Raw genomic sequence first — 14,405 nt, 5'->3', positions numbered from 1 at the left:
TATGGCTTCCTGTGACAATTAAAATGGATATCAGTGGCCAATGACTATTCCCAGAGCAGTTTAATAAAGAGTAAAAATATAAATATTATAAAAGCAATAGAACAGGAGAACACAGGTTAAATTTAACAACACCTTAGAAGAATTAAAAACTTGGGTTTAAAAGCCTGAGGGGGAAACGGTTGGTGTCTAGCACCAAATTTATAGCAAAGTAGGGGCCAGGCCAGTTCCAGGGCATAATTGCTGAAAGGGCTCACTTTCTCTGTGCCACTCACCTTACTTCCAGCGGTGAGGGCACCTGGAGAAAGGCCTCAGATTTAGCTATCAGCATAGAAGCGGATTGATCTGGGACAAGACAGTTTAATAGGTGCTGGTTTGTTAATGAAGCAAGACTTTTAAGGATAAGCAACAGCACTTTAAACTAAAGCTGAAAGTAACAGGGAGCTGATTCAGAATGGATGTGGTGTGATGCTATCTCATGGTTCCTTTTAATCCTGAACTAATAGGAATTTACCAGAGCATGAATAACTGAGGCAAGGTTGTCTCTACTCAGAAGAGGCTGCGGTTGGTACAGTCAAATGGCTTATTGTGCCACTGAGACCACTTGAGCATCCAGTGGTGATGATGGATTTATGAGCACTCTCAAACTGCACACCTGATTCTTGTGGAATAGTGCAACCCGTTCTAGAGTTGGTTGAACACAATCTCCCTGAACATCAACAATAGCATCTACATCTTTTCAGAATAGAGCTGCTTTGAGGATATCTTGCAATGTAGCTGTTATATCAGTGCAGACTATTAAAATGTTTTACTTTCTAGTATTTATGGCTTGAATATCCTGGAATTGTACTATAGCCTGTGGAGGGCAATCTCCACAGTTAACATAGAAATGTATTTTTGTACTAGTGTACAATGCCCTAAACAACTTGGGACCAGGGTAACTTAGAGAGCATCTTACCTTATAGGCTAGTTAGATCACAGAGCAATTCAAAGGCTGAGCTTTTGGAGGTGTCTCATGCCTCGGAAATTAAACTTCTTTATACGCAGAAAGAGAATGTTCAGCACAGTAGTCTCTGCATTATGGGACACCCTCTTAATGGAGGTGAGCCAGTTTCCAGCATTATATGGATTTCAGCATGCCATGAAAACATTTTTATTTTAGCAAACATTTTCAGAATGTAAATTATATACTTTTAATACTCTGCTGTTTTATTTATAACATATATTGTTCTGTAATTTATTTTTATGAAAATCACTTAAGAGATCTATGGTTATAAGTGGTTCATAAATATTCAAGAAAGAAAGCCTTAGTGCCCAACCAACATTCCATTTTCTTGTTTTTTTTTTTAAATTTATTTAAGTAGACGTCTAAAATAAACACTTATTTTACTTATCTGCAAGATTCAATTTAAAAATGATTCTGGCACTAATTTTGGACAACTTGTGCTTTTAGAATTTATCTTCCTGTAACTGAAAATCGAACAAATAAATGTGAGACGAGCAAATTCACATTTTCAAGAGTGCCAATGCTTATGTAGCAAAACATCACCACCCACACTCAAGAGAAAAGTATCAGCAAGCTTGGGGGAAATTCATAGTTTGCATAATTACAAATCATCTTGTGGGTGGGTGGGTGGTGGTAAAGTGTTGAGGACAAAAATAGCCTGATGAAGAGTGAATATGCTTGTTGGACACAGAATGCTGGCAAAAGGGTGGGTGAGAGGGAATAGGGGGAAAAGACATGGCTGGAACCCTAAACAAGAGTTGCAGGTCCCACTTGTTTCTTCCAAAGATTGAATCCATAGTTCATGATGAAACCTCAGTTTTAGTACTGTGCCAGATAAATATTGGTTAAATCTTACTTCTGTGCAGGCAGCTGTCATAAGTCTTACAATCCATTTGCTTCTATGCAGGCAGCTGGCTAGACTACAGGCTGATAAAAAGACTGAAGACTGTGAAGACGGTAAATCTAGTAAAATACAAATCTTGTGAATTGTAAAATGTAGAGTTTAAAATGACCCAATATATCACTGATTTTATTTAGCCTTCTAGCTGGAGGAAGGATACATTTCATACATTCTGATTTGATGTTTGTCTGCACTTGCAATGAAGACTTAATGAAAGGAAATTTAGCAAGAACGATTTAACCTTTCAAAGCATTTCCCTAACATCTGACCTGAAGCTATGCCGCTAATAAATCCCCATTGCTTCTGTTTCTATTTTTAGAGGACATAGTAAATGAATGTGTCCCATTGGTACAATTTCAGAAGGCCTCTCAATCTGTAATGGCTTGTGGGGGGGGGCAGCGATGGCGAGAAAGGGTCAGGAAAACTGTTGGGTGAGAGGAGTTTTAGATTTTGAGGGCTGGTACTAAATTTCAACATTTTCTGTGTTGAGAGACAGATGCTCCTGGATTTGATTCTATTTTGCTCCTAGAACATTTCAAATAGTACCCCATCACCTGTTTTGAAAAGTCTTGCAGGAATACGTAAATAACATTTACTAAGCTATCATTTCATGCTAAACTATTTGTGAAACAGTTCTGGACTCCAAAGAATAATGCATAAAACTGTTTTTTATATAAGTCAACAGACTAACATAAACAACTTAAATTTTTTAAATCTAGGACCTGTCACCAGATCATTGAATGCAGGAATAAATGTGAAGTCTGCTGAACATGAAGAAAATGGGGATGTTGAAGTCCGTCGCAGTTGCAGAATTAGGCAAAGCCGCTATAGTACTATGAACCAGTCTGTTTTGTTTGACAAGCTTATTACAAAGTAAGGGCTTTTTTTCTCCTGGATAGTGTCAAAAAGTCCCTGAAAATCTTTTGAGTGTTTTCTTGAACACCTGTGGCTGAAATGACACTTTTGTGAACTAATGGTATTAGGCTGACTTTTCATTCTGATTGCAGCCTCTTGCATTGTGTTGGATAGCACATTCCTACATGGGTGCCTTTTCAGGAGTTAAAACATTCTGTAGTGGAAAGAGGAGGGGTGAAAAAGTTACACTGAGTATACACGTGGTTTTCTGCATAGTAGCCTGTGTGTTTTAGTTATTGGAGTGTTCATATTGCTCCTATAGTTATAAACCTTATTGCTAAAATGCAGTTGAGGAAATCCCACCCGTTTTCAACCAGCTATGTTTATATCCTAAGCTCAACAATATTTTCTTTTTTAAAATAATACTGAACTTACAATAAAATCCTGGCTAAGGACACTGGGTGGGAGTTTTTATTTCATTTTAATGTTACCGTGCTTCATTGTTGTGTATATTTTTATTGTTGGAAACTGTCCTGATATGTTATATCATGGAAGTTAGTATAGAAATAAGTATAAGTAAATCTATTAGTTCAAAGTTTAATGCTAAATAAAAGTAAACATTCATTGATTCATGTTCTGATTTCATACTGCGCAAGTAGCTGTTTTAATACAGGGTGTTTTTAGTAGTTAGAATTAATGTTATCTGTATCAACACTGCTTAATTAATGCAAAGTGCTACTATTTTTCAGACGACATGCAAAATTATTTTATGGTAGTGCATTGCAAGCCTCTTGCTTTTTTTAAAAAAAGGTTAGCTTTAGGTTCCCATGGCATATTACACAGCATGCTCTGTTTAACTTATTTGTGTTTGAAATATTTTTCACATACTATTTGATTATGCCTTGCACACTTTATCAAGCACTGCAGAAGCTGTATTACAAAAAATGGATGATATGAAGAAGATGCGCCGTCGACGAATGATGGACTTGGAAGATCTTGGGGTGTTCAATGATGGAGAAGAGGTAAATGCATGTTCAGATTGTGTAAAAGAATAATAATTCTTGGTATTACTCTTCTTTTGATAAATTTGTATTTTGCAGATTAACTTTGCTTTCAATATCTTGAGCAAGTCAAATGGGTGCCAAAAGCTTAAATATTTATTCCATTGTGCTTTGCTACTTTTATTAGAGCTAGCCTTAAAACTTCATTTCTTAAGAATATATGCTGATCATTTTGTTACATGTATATGGCATATGATTAGCTGAATGACATGTTTTCATCTATTATTACTAGGAAAACCTTAATGTGTACTCAAGAGGGAAACCAAAAAGAGCAATCCAAAGGACTGATGAAGAAACCACTGATAACCAAGATGGAAGTGCAGGTTATTGTGCACTTTAAACATTTTAGAACTATATTATACCTTATGATTTTAAACAATTCAGTACAAATTTGTTTACCTATGTCGCTATTTCAGGACACTTCATTTAGGTTTTGAGCAGATGGATTTAGAATCCCTCAATAAGATAAAACCCTATGCTTCCTTTCGGAACCTTTCTGTGTACATAAACATCCCTAATTTTAGAAATTTAGAAAATAATATGTGGAGATGGGAATTAACTTACTTCAAAAATCCATCCATTAAGGTTGGAGCCTAAACAAGCTCACTAGGAGTAAGTACCACTGAATATAATAGGACTGACTTCTGAGGAGATACAATCTTTTAAAATAACAAAGATTGGGTTGTAGTCAACATAGTGCTAAGTAAGTAGTTCTGTCAGTGTAAGGATGTCTGCTTGCACGATGGAACTTCCTCCCTCTCTTCTCCTCGTTCGACCCCCTAAATCTCTTCTAGGGGTTTCCTAGAAGGCACAGGATGTGCACTAGGGGAAGAGAGGGGTTGAAAGTCCCATTGTGCTAGTGATAATCTTGCTGATGGAACAGGTTGGTAGAATACCACCTATTGTCTAGTAATTTTTACTGTAATGAACCTGCTGTGGCACATCCAAGACTGGCAGTATTTCTTATAACTACATTTCACAGCCCTAGAATCTGCTCTTAGTAAATAAGTTTCCTTCTTAAAACTTAAAGAAAATTAACTGTACAATATTTAGAATCTTCAGAAGAAGGCGAAGACCAGGAAGATGAAGATGGAGAAGATAATCAAAAGCGTTACGACCTTAGACAGCGAAAAACTGTTGTGCGCTATCAGGCCTCACCGGAAAGTAAGTTTCCTCTATACTATCTTTTTCTCGAGGCTCATTCATCTGTGAATATGGTATTACGAAAACTGTAGTTTGTTTTGTAAATCCTCCCCTATGTTTTTTGCTGTCTTAAATTTTGCCACACTTTTATGCATCCCCTCACTAGGTGACTGCTAAGCAGATACTGAATGGATCTAATTTCTGAAAACCTTTCAGTATGAATGAATGAGAAGTCTTGTCTCAGAAATGAACATACAGACTTAGTTCAAGTTAGAACTAAACTTAGCATATGTGCGTTGTATTCCAAACTTTTGACTTTATATATGCTTATCAGCTGATATGTAGGTCAAAATTTGTAGCTGTTCTAGGAAAAAAAAGCTTTGTTTTTGTTTGTTGATATAGAACCAAGGCATCAGAGGAAGCCCAAATTATTTTATCCTGACACAGCTTCTCCATTGAGGCGAAGATTTTCCTTTAGCCCTGCAGGACCAAGGAGTCCTTATTGTAAAAAGATGAACAGGTTTGTTGACTTGTTGTAAGTGCTCCAATATTATCAGTGCTTGAGATATCCTCTCAACATATGAATTATTCAACCAGTAGGCTCTGTGGTTATAATTCAACTCCAGTTTCTCATGGTGATACTTACTAATGTGGTTTTGTCAGTATCTTTGTCTGTTCCCTAGCTGTACTTTGCTTACTATCATGCCTTTATTAAAGTGGTTCATCTTGAATTCAGCTCTGTCCATAATGGTAGAAAATGAAACCAAATGTGTATAGACTTTCCATACGCTTTTCTCCTTTGTTTTATGATGAAATTAATCTGTTGTCATGAACCACTCCCCAGTTCAGTTCCAGGACTCAGTTTCCCAAACCCAGGGCAATTGATCCTGGCAAGGCACAACCCGTGCCTGCCGTTACTAGGGCTGAGTAAACCCAACAACAGCCCTGTAAGGTAGGTAAACTGCCACCACCCCTTAATCTGGTCCCCCACTCTGGGCCAAGGGGAAACCCAAAGTGCCAGAAATAGACCTGCCAAGGATTCTAACAGACAACAGCTAGACTGCGCTCCTTGTCTTGGAGCGTTAGGCAAAATATTCAAATATACGGTAGTCAGTGGTTAATTGGCCAAGGAACTGGATTCAGAGCCAAATCCCCTCCTGCAATAAACACACACTGGTAAATAAGAAGTAGCTTTATTAAATATAAGTGCATAATTACAGCAGCAAAATGGTTCCTTGAAACTCACATCCCTGAGGGCTAAGGTAAAATACAGAGAGTTACAGTCACAAAACAAAATAACAAAACTGTCTAGCCTAGTCTATACTTACAAAGAGGTAAACAGCAAAATAACTTCATGGTTCCACATCTCCCCAGAGATGTATAGCCTGGATAGCGGATGGAACCCCACCTAGGTAGCATCAGCAACCATATTTATTTATTATTTTATTTATATCCCATCCTTCCTCCTGGCAGGAGCCCAGGGTGGCATAGGGAACAGTGGGGAACAAAGACCTAAGGTCTGAATCCTATTCTTATGGGGAGATGCCCAGCAAAAGCCAGGAATTAATTTGCCAATCAGGGCTTTCAGATGATGAAATATTTTTGGGGTTTTCATGCCTAACAGTCACGTACTCCCCAACCTTCCTGGGCCAGGTGGCCTTGAGTACCAGTTTCCACTGATAAGCAGGTGTTTTTGCTTGGGCCTAATTAACTCACTTCTGCTGTGAAAACTGGAAGGTCATGCCTCCCAGAGGCCCCATCTCAGACAAGATGTCTTCCGCACAATTGTTTGCCTCAAAGCCATTTTAGAAATCAGGCATTCGTGACATTTGTAGCAAACTATGAGTAGACTGATGCAGAGCATAAGGGCTTGCCTCTCTATGGGGATGGGAAGTATATTAGCAGTGCTGGTTGTTTTTTCTGGATGGTTCAGGAAAAGCATCTGGACCAAAAGACAAGTAAAGAAAAGCATATCTTTGACTCCTCCACATCCCTCCCACCCAAGCATAAGAATCTGGTCCAGAATCATGACAGTGTTCCTTCTACAAGGGAGCACAGGCAAGGTACCCATCTCATCTGTCTAGTAAGCCCCACAGTAGAAGGGATCCCAAAGGCCACTCCAAATAGTGTGAAGATGATTCACCTGGCCCTGAAGCCAACCTTCAGATAAGGAGCCAGCATCTTCTCCCAACCCCTTTCCCCTCACCTCAGAGACAGGGAATGGGAATGGACTGGCAGTAGTCAACAGGATGAGGCTCGTGGTTCCAGATTATTCCTCCCTGATTTTGCCCAAGATTCTGGCAGCCTCAAGTCTTCAAGGGGCAGCACCAGAGTCTAGCTGCAGTGCTACCAGAAACAAAAGCAGCAGTTAGATAGGTTCCCATTCCTCCTTCTTTTGATACTATATTTATTTATTTATAAGATTTCTTCTCTTACCCCACCACCACTACTATAAGGTCCCTGGCAGGTTACAATAATACAATGATAAAAACAGATAAAATGTTTAACAGTTAAAAAAAAAAACCAAGTAAAACTTTTCATAAAAGAACAGAACGGTATAAACCTTGCAAGAGATGGATCCCACAAAACAGCTTACCAAGGTGCGTCTTCAGGATACAGCAACAGCTATACAACAGATCAAGGGTTGCCAGCCTTTTTGGATGAGGGAGCACATTTTGAGTTTTGAAGGTGCCAAGGGGAGTATGGCATAGCACAAAATGGCTGCCATGTGGATGTAACATAACAACATGAGGGACATAGCATAACACAAAACTATTAATAGTACAGTCATTGCTGCTTCTGTGCCCCTCTTCCTACCCCCAGCCCCCGGACAACCTCATACTTACCATGAGAAGTCAGCTATGTGCTACTGGCCCTCATTGTGGAGATACAGATGTTAAAGGTACAGCAGCCCTGTTTTCCCCATTGCCAATCCTAAGCCAAAGTCCAGGCTGTACCCACTTACCTTGGGAGTAAGCCCCATTAACACAAAGAGACTTACTTCTGAAGCAGATATGTATACCATTGTACTGTAAGTTAACTATACAGTGAATTCTTAATGAGTGCCTGGACATAAGCTTCTGCATAGCAGGAGACATACCTATGCATTTTTGCGTGTTAAGGACATAGCCCTCCAATATTCAGTGGCCTCTGCTTGTAAAACTTGTTCTCCTTCCCATTTTGGAATAAGCTTCCCATTCCCTAAGTCTGCAATTTATCTAGAAAATTTGACCATCCCGAGTTTCAGCCATTTGTTTGCTAGGGCTAGATTTAATTGCCTCCCTTCGGTGCTCTTAGAAGGCCGTTTTCAAAGAATTCCATATGCCAAACGACTTTGTATTTGTAATAAGGGAGAGATTGAAACAATTGATCATGTTCTTCTTACCTGTGATCTATACAAGAATCCTCGTACTAGATTTATTGTACCCTGTACTGAAGCTTTCCCGGGTAGGTCCTTAAAGTGGCTAACAAACTGTCTTCTGTCCGATTCAGACACGAGTGTTACTGAATCAGTTGCCCAGTTTCTAGTAGTAGCCCAGAATATACGTAAAAATAGTACTTAATAACTTTTAAGTTCATTTTGCTGATGATTTTGTAATACTTGTTTTTAAACTGTTGTTCTAATCAATTGTATATCGGGTCTATGACCGTATAATAAAAATTGATTGATTGAATATGAATATGTCACATTTGCAAGTTTGGGGTCCTTTAACATCCACTCACACTTATTGTGTAATAGCATTTGCAGAAATGTAATTTCTAGAGAGTACCTGATCTCAGACGAACCTACCATAGGAAAGATGCATTCTGGTTGCTAGGTAAAAAGGAAGAGAGCAAGCAATGGAGATTGCAAGGACTACTAAAAATGGAAGACAAGCTAGAAAAGTGCACTAAAGGGGAGGTGGCTGTTCACAGTACATACGTGTTTACAGTGTTTGTGTTTAAATTAAAACAGACGAAAGCATGCAATTCATAATAGTGATTCTACATCGTCGTCATCATCTGATGATGAGCAGCGTTTTGAACGGCGTAGGAAACGAAGTCGGACCAAAGCACTAAGCAGGTATCCTTTAGCTTTTGTACTTGGAACAGCACTGTACGTATTACACATTCTTATTTGGATATTTGATTGGCTTGTGACTAATTAAAACATTGTTCATGAGAAACTGGGTTAATTCTGGTTTCCCTCAGATTAAAATATTTTATTCAGGAGAGACACCATATTCATAACTTGGCGACTGATTTATGTTCAGCTAATGTGGATTCTACAATGTTTTACAGCTAATACAGGGCAGATTTCTAATCTGAAATTGCTTATCTCGATACCTCTGCTAAATTAAAGAAAATGCATTTCCTGGTTATGATATAAGCATGCATTCCTTTTTTCTCTATCATTTTCAACAACTCTTGATTCTCATATTAGGTGCCTTCCACTAAACTTTAGGAAAGATGAGTTGAAGGGAATCCACAAGGATCGAATGAAAATTGGAGCAAGCCTAGCTGATGTTGATCCAATGCAAATAGACTCTTCAGTAAGTGAATTTTCTAGTTTCTTAAGTACATTTTGTTATTGATCACTTCCATTAAAATAAATACAACTCTTTTCCCAAAGTTTTCTTTGTTGATTAATTTGAATGAAATCTGTATAGCTGTTTTGTTCATATAAATATCCATGAAATATCTTGAGGCTGCTGTCTAACTACTTAATTATTCAGTTTTGCTCTGAATTCTGCTGACTTTTTTGTCAACTCTGTCCCCTCCTTAGGTACGATTCGATAGTGTTGGTGGACTCTCTAGCCATATTTCAGCTCTAAAGGAGATGGTGGTTTTCCCACTGCTTTATCCAGAAGTGTTTGAGAAATTCAAGATCCAACCTCCCAGGTGGTTTTTTTGTTTCTACCAGTGAACTTTATGCAAACTGCAAACTCGCATCTTCTCAGGATTGCTAGTGTTTTGGAGCTTGCCCTTCACACAAGATTACTTTTTACATAGTTATCACTTCTGTGTAGATGCAGTATGTTTATACATCTTTTCAGCACATACAGATGCCAGCAGACTGCAACTTTGCTTTTTTAAATAGGGAGAGGGGAATGTCAAAAGTTGTGTGCATTGTAGTCCAAAAACTGATGGGATAGCGGAGAGAAGAGGGGATGAAATCCCTGCTAGGCTTGCAGAAACTCATAAGCGTATTTAAAGAGGCTAACATTGCAACAGATTACGATTAGTTATAGTGTGACTTACTTTTGAGATGATGAAGTATTTCATTAACCAAAATATTATTTCTTATTTTTAATAGGGGCTGCCTCTTCTATGGTCCACCGGGTACTGGAAAAACTCTTGTTGCTAGGGCACTTGCTAATGAGTGTAGTCAAGGTGACAGAAGAATAGCGTTTTTCATGAGAAAAGGTGCTGATTGCCTCAGTAAATGGGTGGGAGAATCTGAACGGCAGCTTCGTCTGTTATTTGATCAGGTAATTGTGCTTTCTCTATTTCTTTAATGTGTCCTGTATAGCTTCTTCAGTATTTTTACATTTGAGCTTTCGTTTTAGGCCTTTCAGATGCGTCCTTCAATTATATTCTTTGATGAGATAGATGGTCTTGCTCCTGTACGGTCCAGTAGGCAAGATCAAATTCACAGGTATGCGTCTCATATTTAACGTTTTAAAGTTAAGTTTGTTTTAAAATTTCCTGAACTTTGAAAGTTTGAGTTCAGTTATATTGATCTCATAACTATGGCCCTAAAACTAGTGATAATTGTAAAATGGTAAAGGATTAATCAAATTCATTCTGTTTAGAGAAAGGCGAGATGGGGGGGAATTTGCATTTGTTCATTTTTGGTTATAATAGTCAGCTGGCGTTTCAAGGAATACCTTTTCTCATTTCAACGTGGTTCCCCCTTTATACAATTGCTCAGAAAGCTAATTTGAGGCTTGTTTTATTTGTATATTCAACATTAGGTGAAAATATGAATAAGTAACATCCACTGTGATGCAGATTCTAAATACAGTACTACTTGTACAAATACTCTTATCACCAGTAACTATTTCCATTCTAAAGATTTGTAAACTTTAAATTTAGTGACTTACTTAAACCACCCTTGTATTTCGTCATTTGCCTGAAATCAGTAACAATTTTTCATGGCAAATAATATTAAGACCTCAAAACCTGAGATGTCACACAACACCCAGGTATGCAGGCAGACTTTTTTGTGTGTAGTGCAACATCCATTAAATATCACCCCATAAGTTTTGTGTTGGAGCACAAATGCAATGTCCTGTTGCTCATACCAGTTCTAAGAACTGTTTTATATATTACCTGTCTGGCATCATGACCGATTCCCACCCCTCAGCAGGAATATTAAATCTGGTAATGATATGGGATGTTTTGACAGTACCATAAAATGAAATGAAATGAAAATGAAGTGCAGCTCTGATGTGATTTTGGCCTATCTGAGCTACCTGTCCCATGTGGTAACTGTAAAGTAGGGCCCAGCTTTTCGGCATTCCACTAATACGGCACCAGCGGGGCGATCAGCTGTAGCGTGGGGAGCTCCAGCTGACAGAGCTTGGCCCCTGAAGCTCCCCGCATTACAGCTGATCGCGTGCTACAGCTGATCAGCTGAAGCACGGGGAGCTTCAGGGGCCAAGCTCTGTCAGCTGGAGCACGGCAGCTGGAGCTCCCCGCCCTACATCTGATCAGCTGGATTGTGGGGATCTTCAGGGGTCAAGTGCTGCCAGCTGGAGTGCGGCGGCTGGAGCTCCCCGCGCTACAGCTGATCGCGTGCTACAGCTGACAGCGCGCTATGTTCCACTTTTAGGCGGGGGCCTGGAACATAACCCGCCGTATGAGTGGGTCCCTACTGTAATTTGCTCTCACATTAGTGAAGTTATTTTGAGTTTGATGAATCATCTTCATTTGAAATTGCAATGCGGGTTAATAGGTTGGGAACATCTTTCTTTTGCATACTTCAGCCTGTGTCCATAGAAGTTCTGTTCTGTTGATTTGGATATCTGGTGGGTAGGTAACTATATAGGCTTAGACCTAGATATCCTGCTGTACAGGCCCAAAGGTCTTCTACTTCTGGATTGATTGGGGTGGGAAGGGTGTTGCTTATCTCTTGCACACTCTCCTAATCTGTAGGCTGCTCTTTGCCCATGAAAACATTGATGTGAAGTGTCCCCTGGTCTTAGAGTTGTTTTTCTGGAACAACAGACTGCAGGTGGGGATAGGGGCAATGTTCATTTCCTTCTAGTTGTACAGCGGGATCTTGCCCAAGGTACAGTGGATAAAACATATTTTGTTTTCTTAAAAGTTCAATTGTGTCCACATTGCTTGCGCTGATGGATGGCTTAGACAACAGAGGTGAGATTGTGGTGATTGGAGCTACCAATAGATTGGATTCTATAGATCCTGCTCTGAGAAGGCCTGGACGTTTTGATAGAGAATTCCTTTTCACCTTGCCGGATAAAGATGTAAGACTCAGTTTTGTTCATGCATAAGTGGCAATAACCTCCCCAGGGTCTCTGGCATGGGATGACTATAGAACAGCATGCTTCTGACAAGTATAACAGCTTCTTAAGTCAAATTTAAGTCAGTCTTGCATTGAATAGCTGGAGTGTGAACTATTTATTTGAACTGTAACAACATCTTTCTTAGTGACATTAATTGTTGATATTATACAGAGAGAGAATACCTCATGTTTCTAACATATTTTAACTGGACGTTGATTTTTCATGGGAATTGTTCTGATAGACTAACATGAGATGTGAAGAACATGGGCATAGACATTTTGATACCACTTTTCAACATCTGATGCCACTTCACTGATCCCAAGTGCATCAGATTGAAATAGATTCTACTGTAATAGTGGGATTTGGTTCCCTGTAACATGTTTAAGCATTAAGATAGTAAGGTACCAAGATAATTAGCTTTTAATTCCCTGGAAAGTCTTTTATCTTGAAATAACTGAATAAAATTTTGTTTCTGAGAAACACTGTTAGAATCAGGTTGAAAAAGAAATCTATATAAGGGAGGGGTGCCGAGCCTGTTGCTGGATTCCAGCTCTGGTCATTCCTGATGTCAAGTTGATTGACCGGTTTTGGGGGAAATGGCCTCATAGGCCAAATTGGACCTCCTGGCAGGCCAAGATTGGCCCGCAGATCAGGAGTTCCCCACCCTTGATTGACTGGATGCCCCCTCATGGTAAGTAACCTATGTTCCATTCTCATAGGGGTGATGCTGCAGGCCCTTGATAATTTTGGTTACCTGTTCCTGTACCTTTCCCAGGTCTCCAGTATTCTTTTTGAGATGGGATGACCAGAAGTGTACACAGTATTCCTAGTGTGGCTACATCGTAGATTTGAATGAGGGCATTTTGATATTGGCAGTCCCACTTTTTTCAGTCCTTTTCTTAACAAACGGTAGCACTGGGTTTACTTTTTCCACAGATGCTGCATGCTGGTCAAGGTTTTTCTTGAGCTATCCCCACAATTTCTTTCCCGGTTAGTTACTACCAGTTGAAGCCCATCAGTGAACATGTGAAGTTGGGAAGAGGGGTTGTCCTGATATGTATCACTTTGTTTACTATTTTCTTGCCCATTCATCTTGTTTGAAGAGATTCTTCTGGACTTCTTCACACTCTGTTTTCATCATCCAGAATAAGGATAAAATAAGGAAAAGTTGGGTAGATAATTGGAGCTTGCAATCTGCTAGCTCTTCCCAATGTGTCTTTTACAAGTTTATTTTTATAAAGTGTACAATAATTTTAGTACATTAGAAAATGATAACTTGGTACTGTAAGCACAGAGTATTTATATGGACAGGAACATTCATAAATTGTGTAACTTTGTAAACTGGCTGCTGGTTTTTGAAGCTTGAGGGATGAAAAAAAAATATTTGTGTTTCTAGGCAAGGAGAGAGATCCTTAAGATTCACACACGAGAATGGTCTCCTAAGCCATCAGAGATGTTTCTTGAAGAGTTAGCTGAAAAAACTGTTGGTAAGATAAGAACAAAAATACAACTTCTGAAAGTTTGAAAATAGCCTTCGGCTGTCTTGCACAAACTTTAGTTAAAAATATTTTTTAATTTACTTGCTTATAAGAATGGCTTTGTATATTCTGGTTTGAGCATTTAAAAAAACCCTGAATCTTGTGATCTTCATTCTAGCATTCTGATTTTCAAGCAAAATAGCACTGCTTCCACTGCACAACAGAGAGATAGATCTTGGCAGACTAAGGAGAACTCCAAGTACAAAAAAACTTTACCCCCCCCCAAACAACAACAACAACAACCCAATGAGGACTGAATCCTCAGTGGCCAGGAAATGCTGACTGATTTGGGTGTTGGTAATGATATGGAGTATTGTGGAGGAGAGCATGGTTGATTGGAGCACCGAACACTCCACTCTGTAGCATTGCAAGTTGCAGTTGTAAATGCAAATT

General features: G+C 39.1%; 1 protein-coding gene across 4 annotated transcripts in view; it reads left to right on the top strand.

Moving 5' to 3' along the window:
• Window positions 1-14,405, top strand: part of ATAD2 (ATPase family AAA domain containing 2) — an 85,610-nt gene that overhangs the window by 15,509 nt on the left and 55,696 nt on the right. For all 4 annotated transcript variants that reach the window (XM_061606038.1, XM_061606046.1, XM_061606055.1 and 1 more), the window contains exons 3-15: window positions 1,911-1,960; window positions 2,624-2,777; window positions 3,679-3,781; window positions 4,053-4,143; window positions 4,874-4,984; window positions 5,366-5,483; window positions 8,919-9,026; window positions 9,387-9,495; window positions 9,729-9,844; window positions 10,260-10,434; window positions 10,513-10,601; window positions 12,276-12,435; window positions 13,871-13,961. In XM_061606038.1, coding sequence (XP_061462022.1) covers window positions 1,911-1,960; window positions 2,624-2,777; window positions 3,679-3,781; window positions 4,053-4,143; window positions 4,874-4,984; window positions 5,366-5,483; window positions 8,919-9,026; window positions 9,387-9,495; window positions 9,729-9,844; window positions 10,260-10,434; window positions 10,513-10,601; window positions 12,276-12,435; window positions 13,871-13,961 — 1,475 coding nt within the window. The remainder of the gene's footprint in view (window positions 1-1,910; window positions 1,961-2,623; window positions 2,778-3,678; window positions 3,782-4,052; window positions 4,144-4,873; window positions 4,985-5,365; window positions 5,484-8,918; window positions 9,027-9,386; window positions 9,496-9,728; window positions 9,845-10,259; window positions 10,435-10,512; window positions 10,602-12,275; window positions 12,436-13,870; window positions 13,962-14,405) is intronic.

This window comes from Rhineura floridana, chromosome 1, assembly GCF_030035675.1.
Source record: "Rhineura floridana isolate rRhiFlo1 chromosome 1, rRhiFlo1.hap2, whole genome shotgun sequence".
NCBI classification, from domain to species: Eukaryota; Metazoa; Chordata; class Lepidosauria; order Squamata; family Rhineuridae; genus Rhineura; species Rhineura floridana.
Note: the sequence above shows the minus strand (reverse complement) of the source record. Positions and strands in the feature narration are given on the sequence as shown.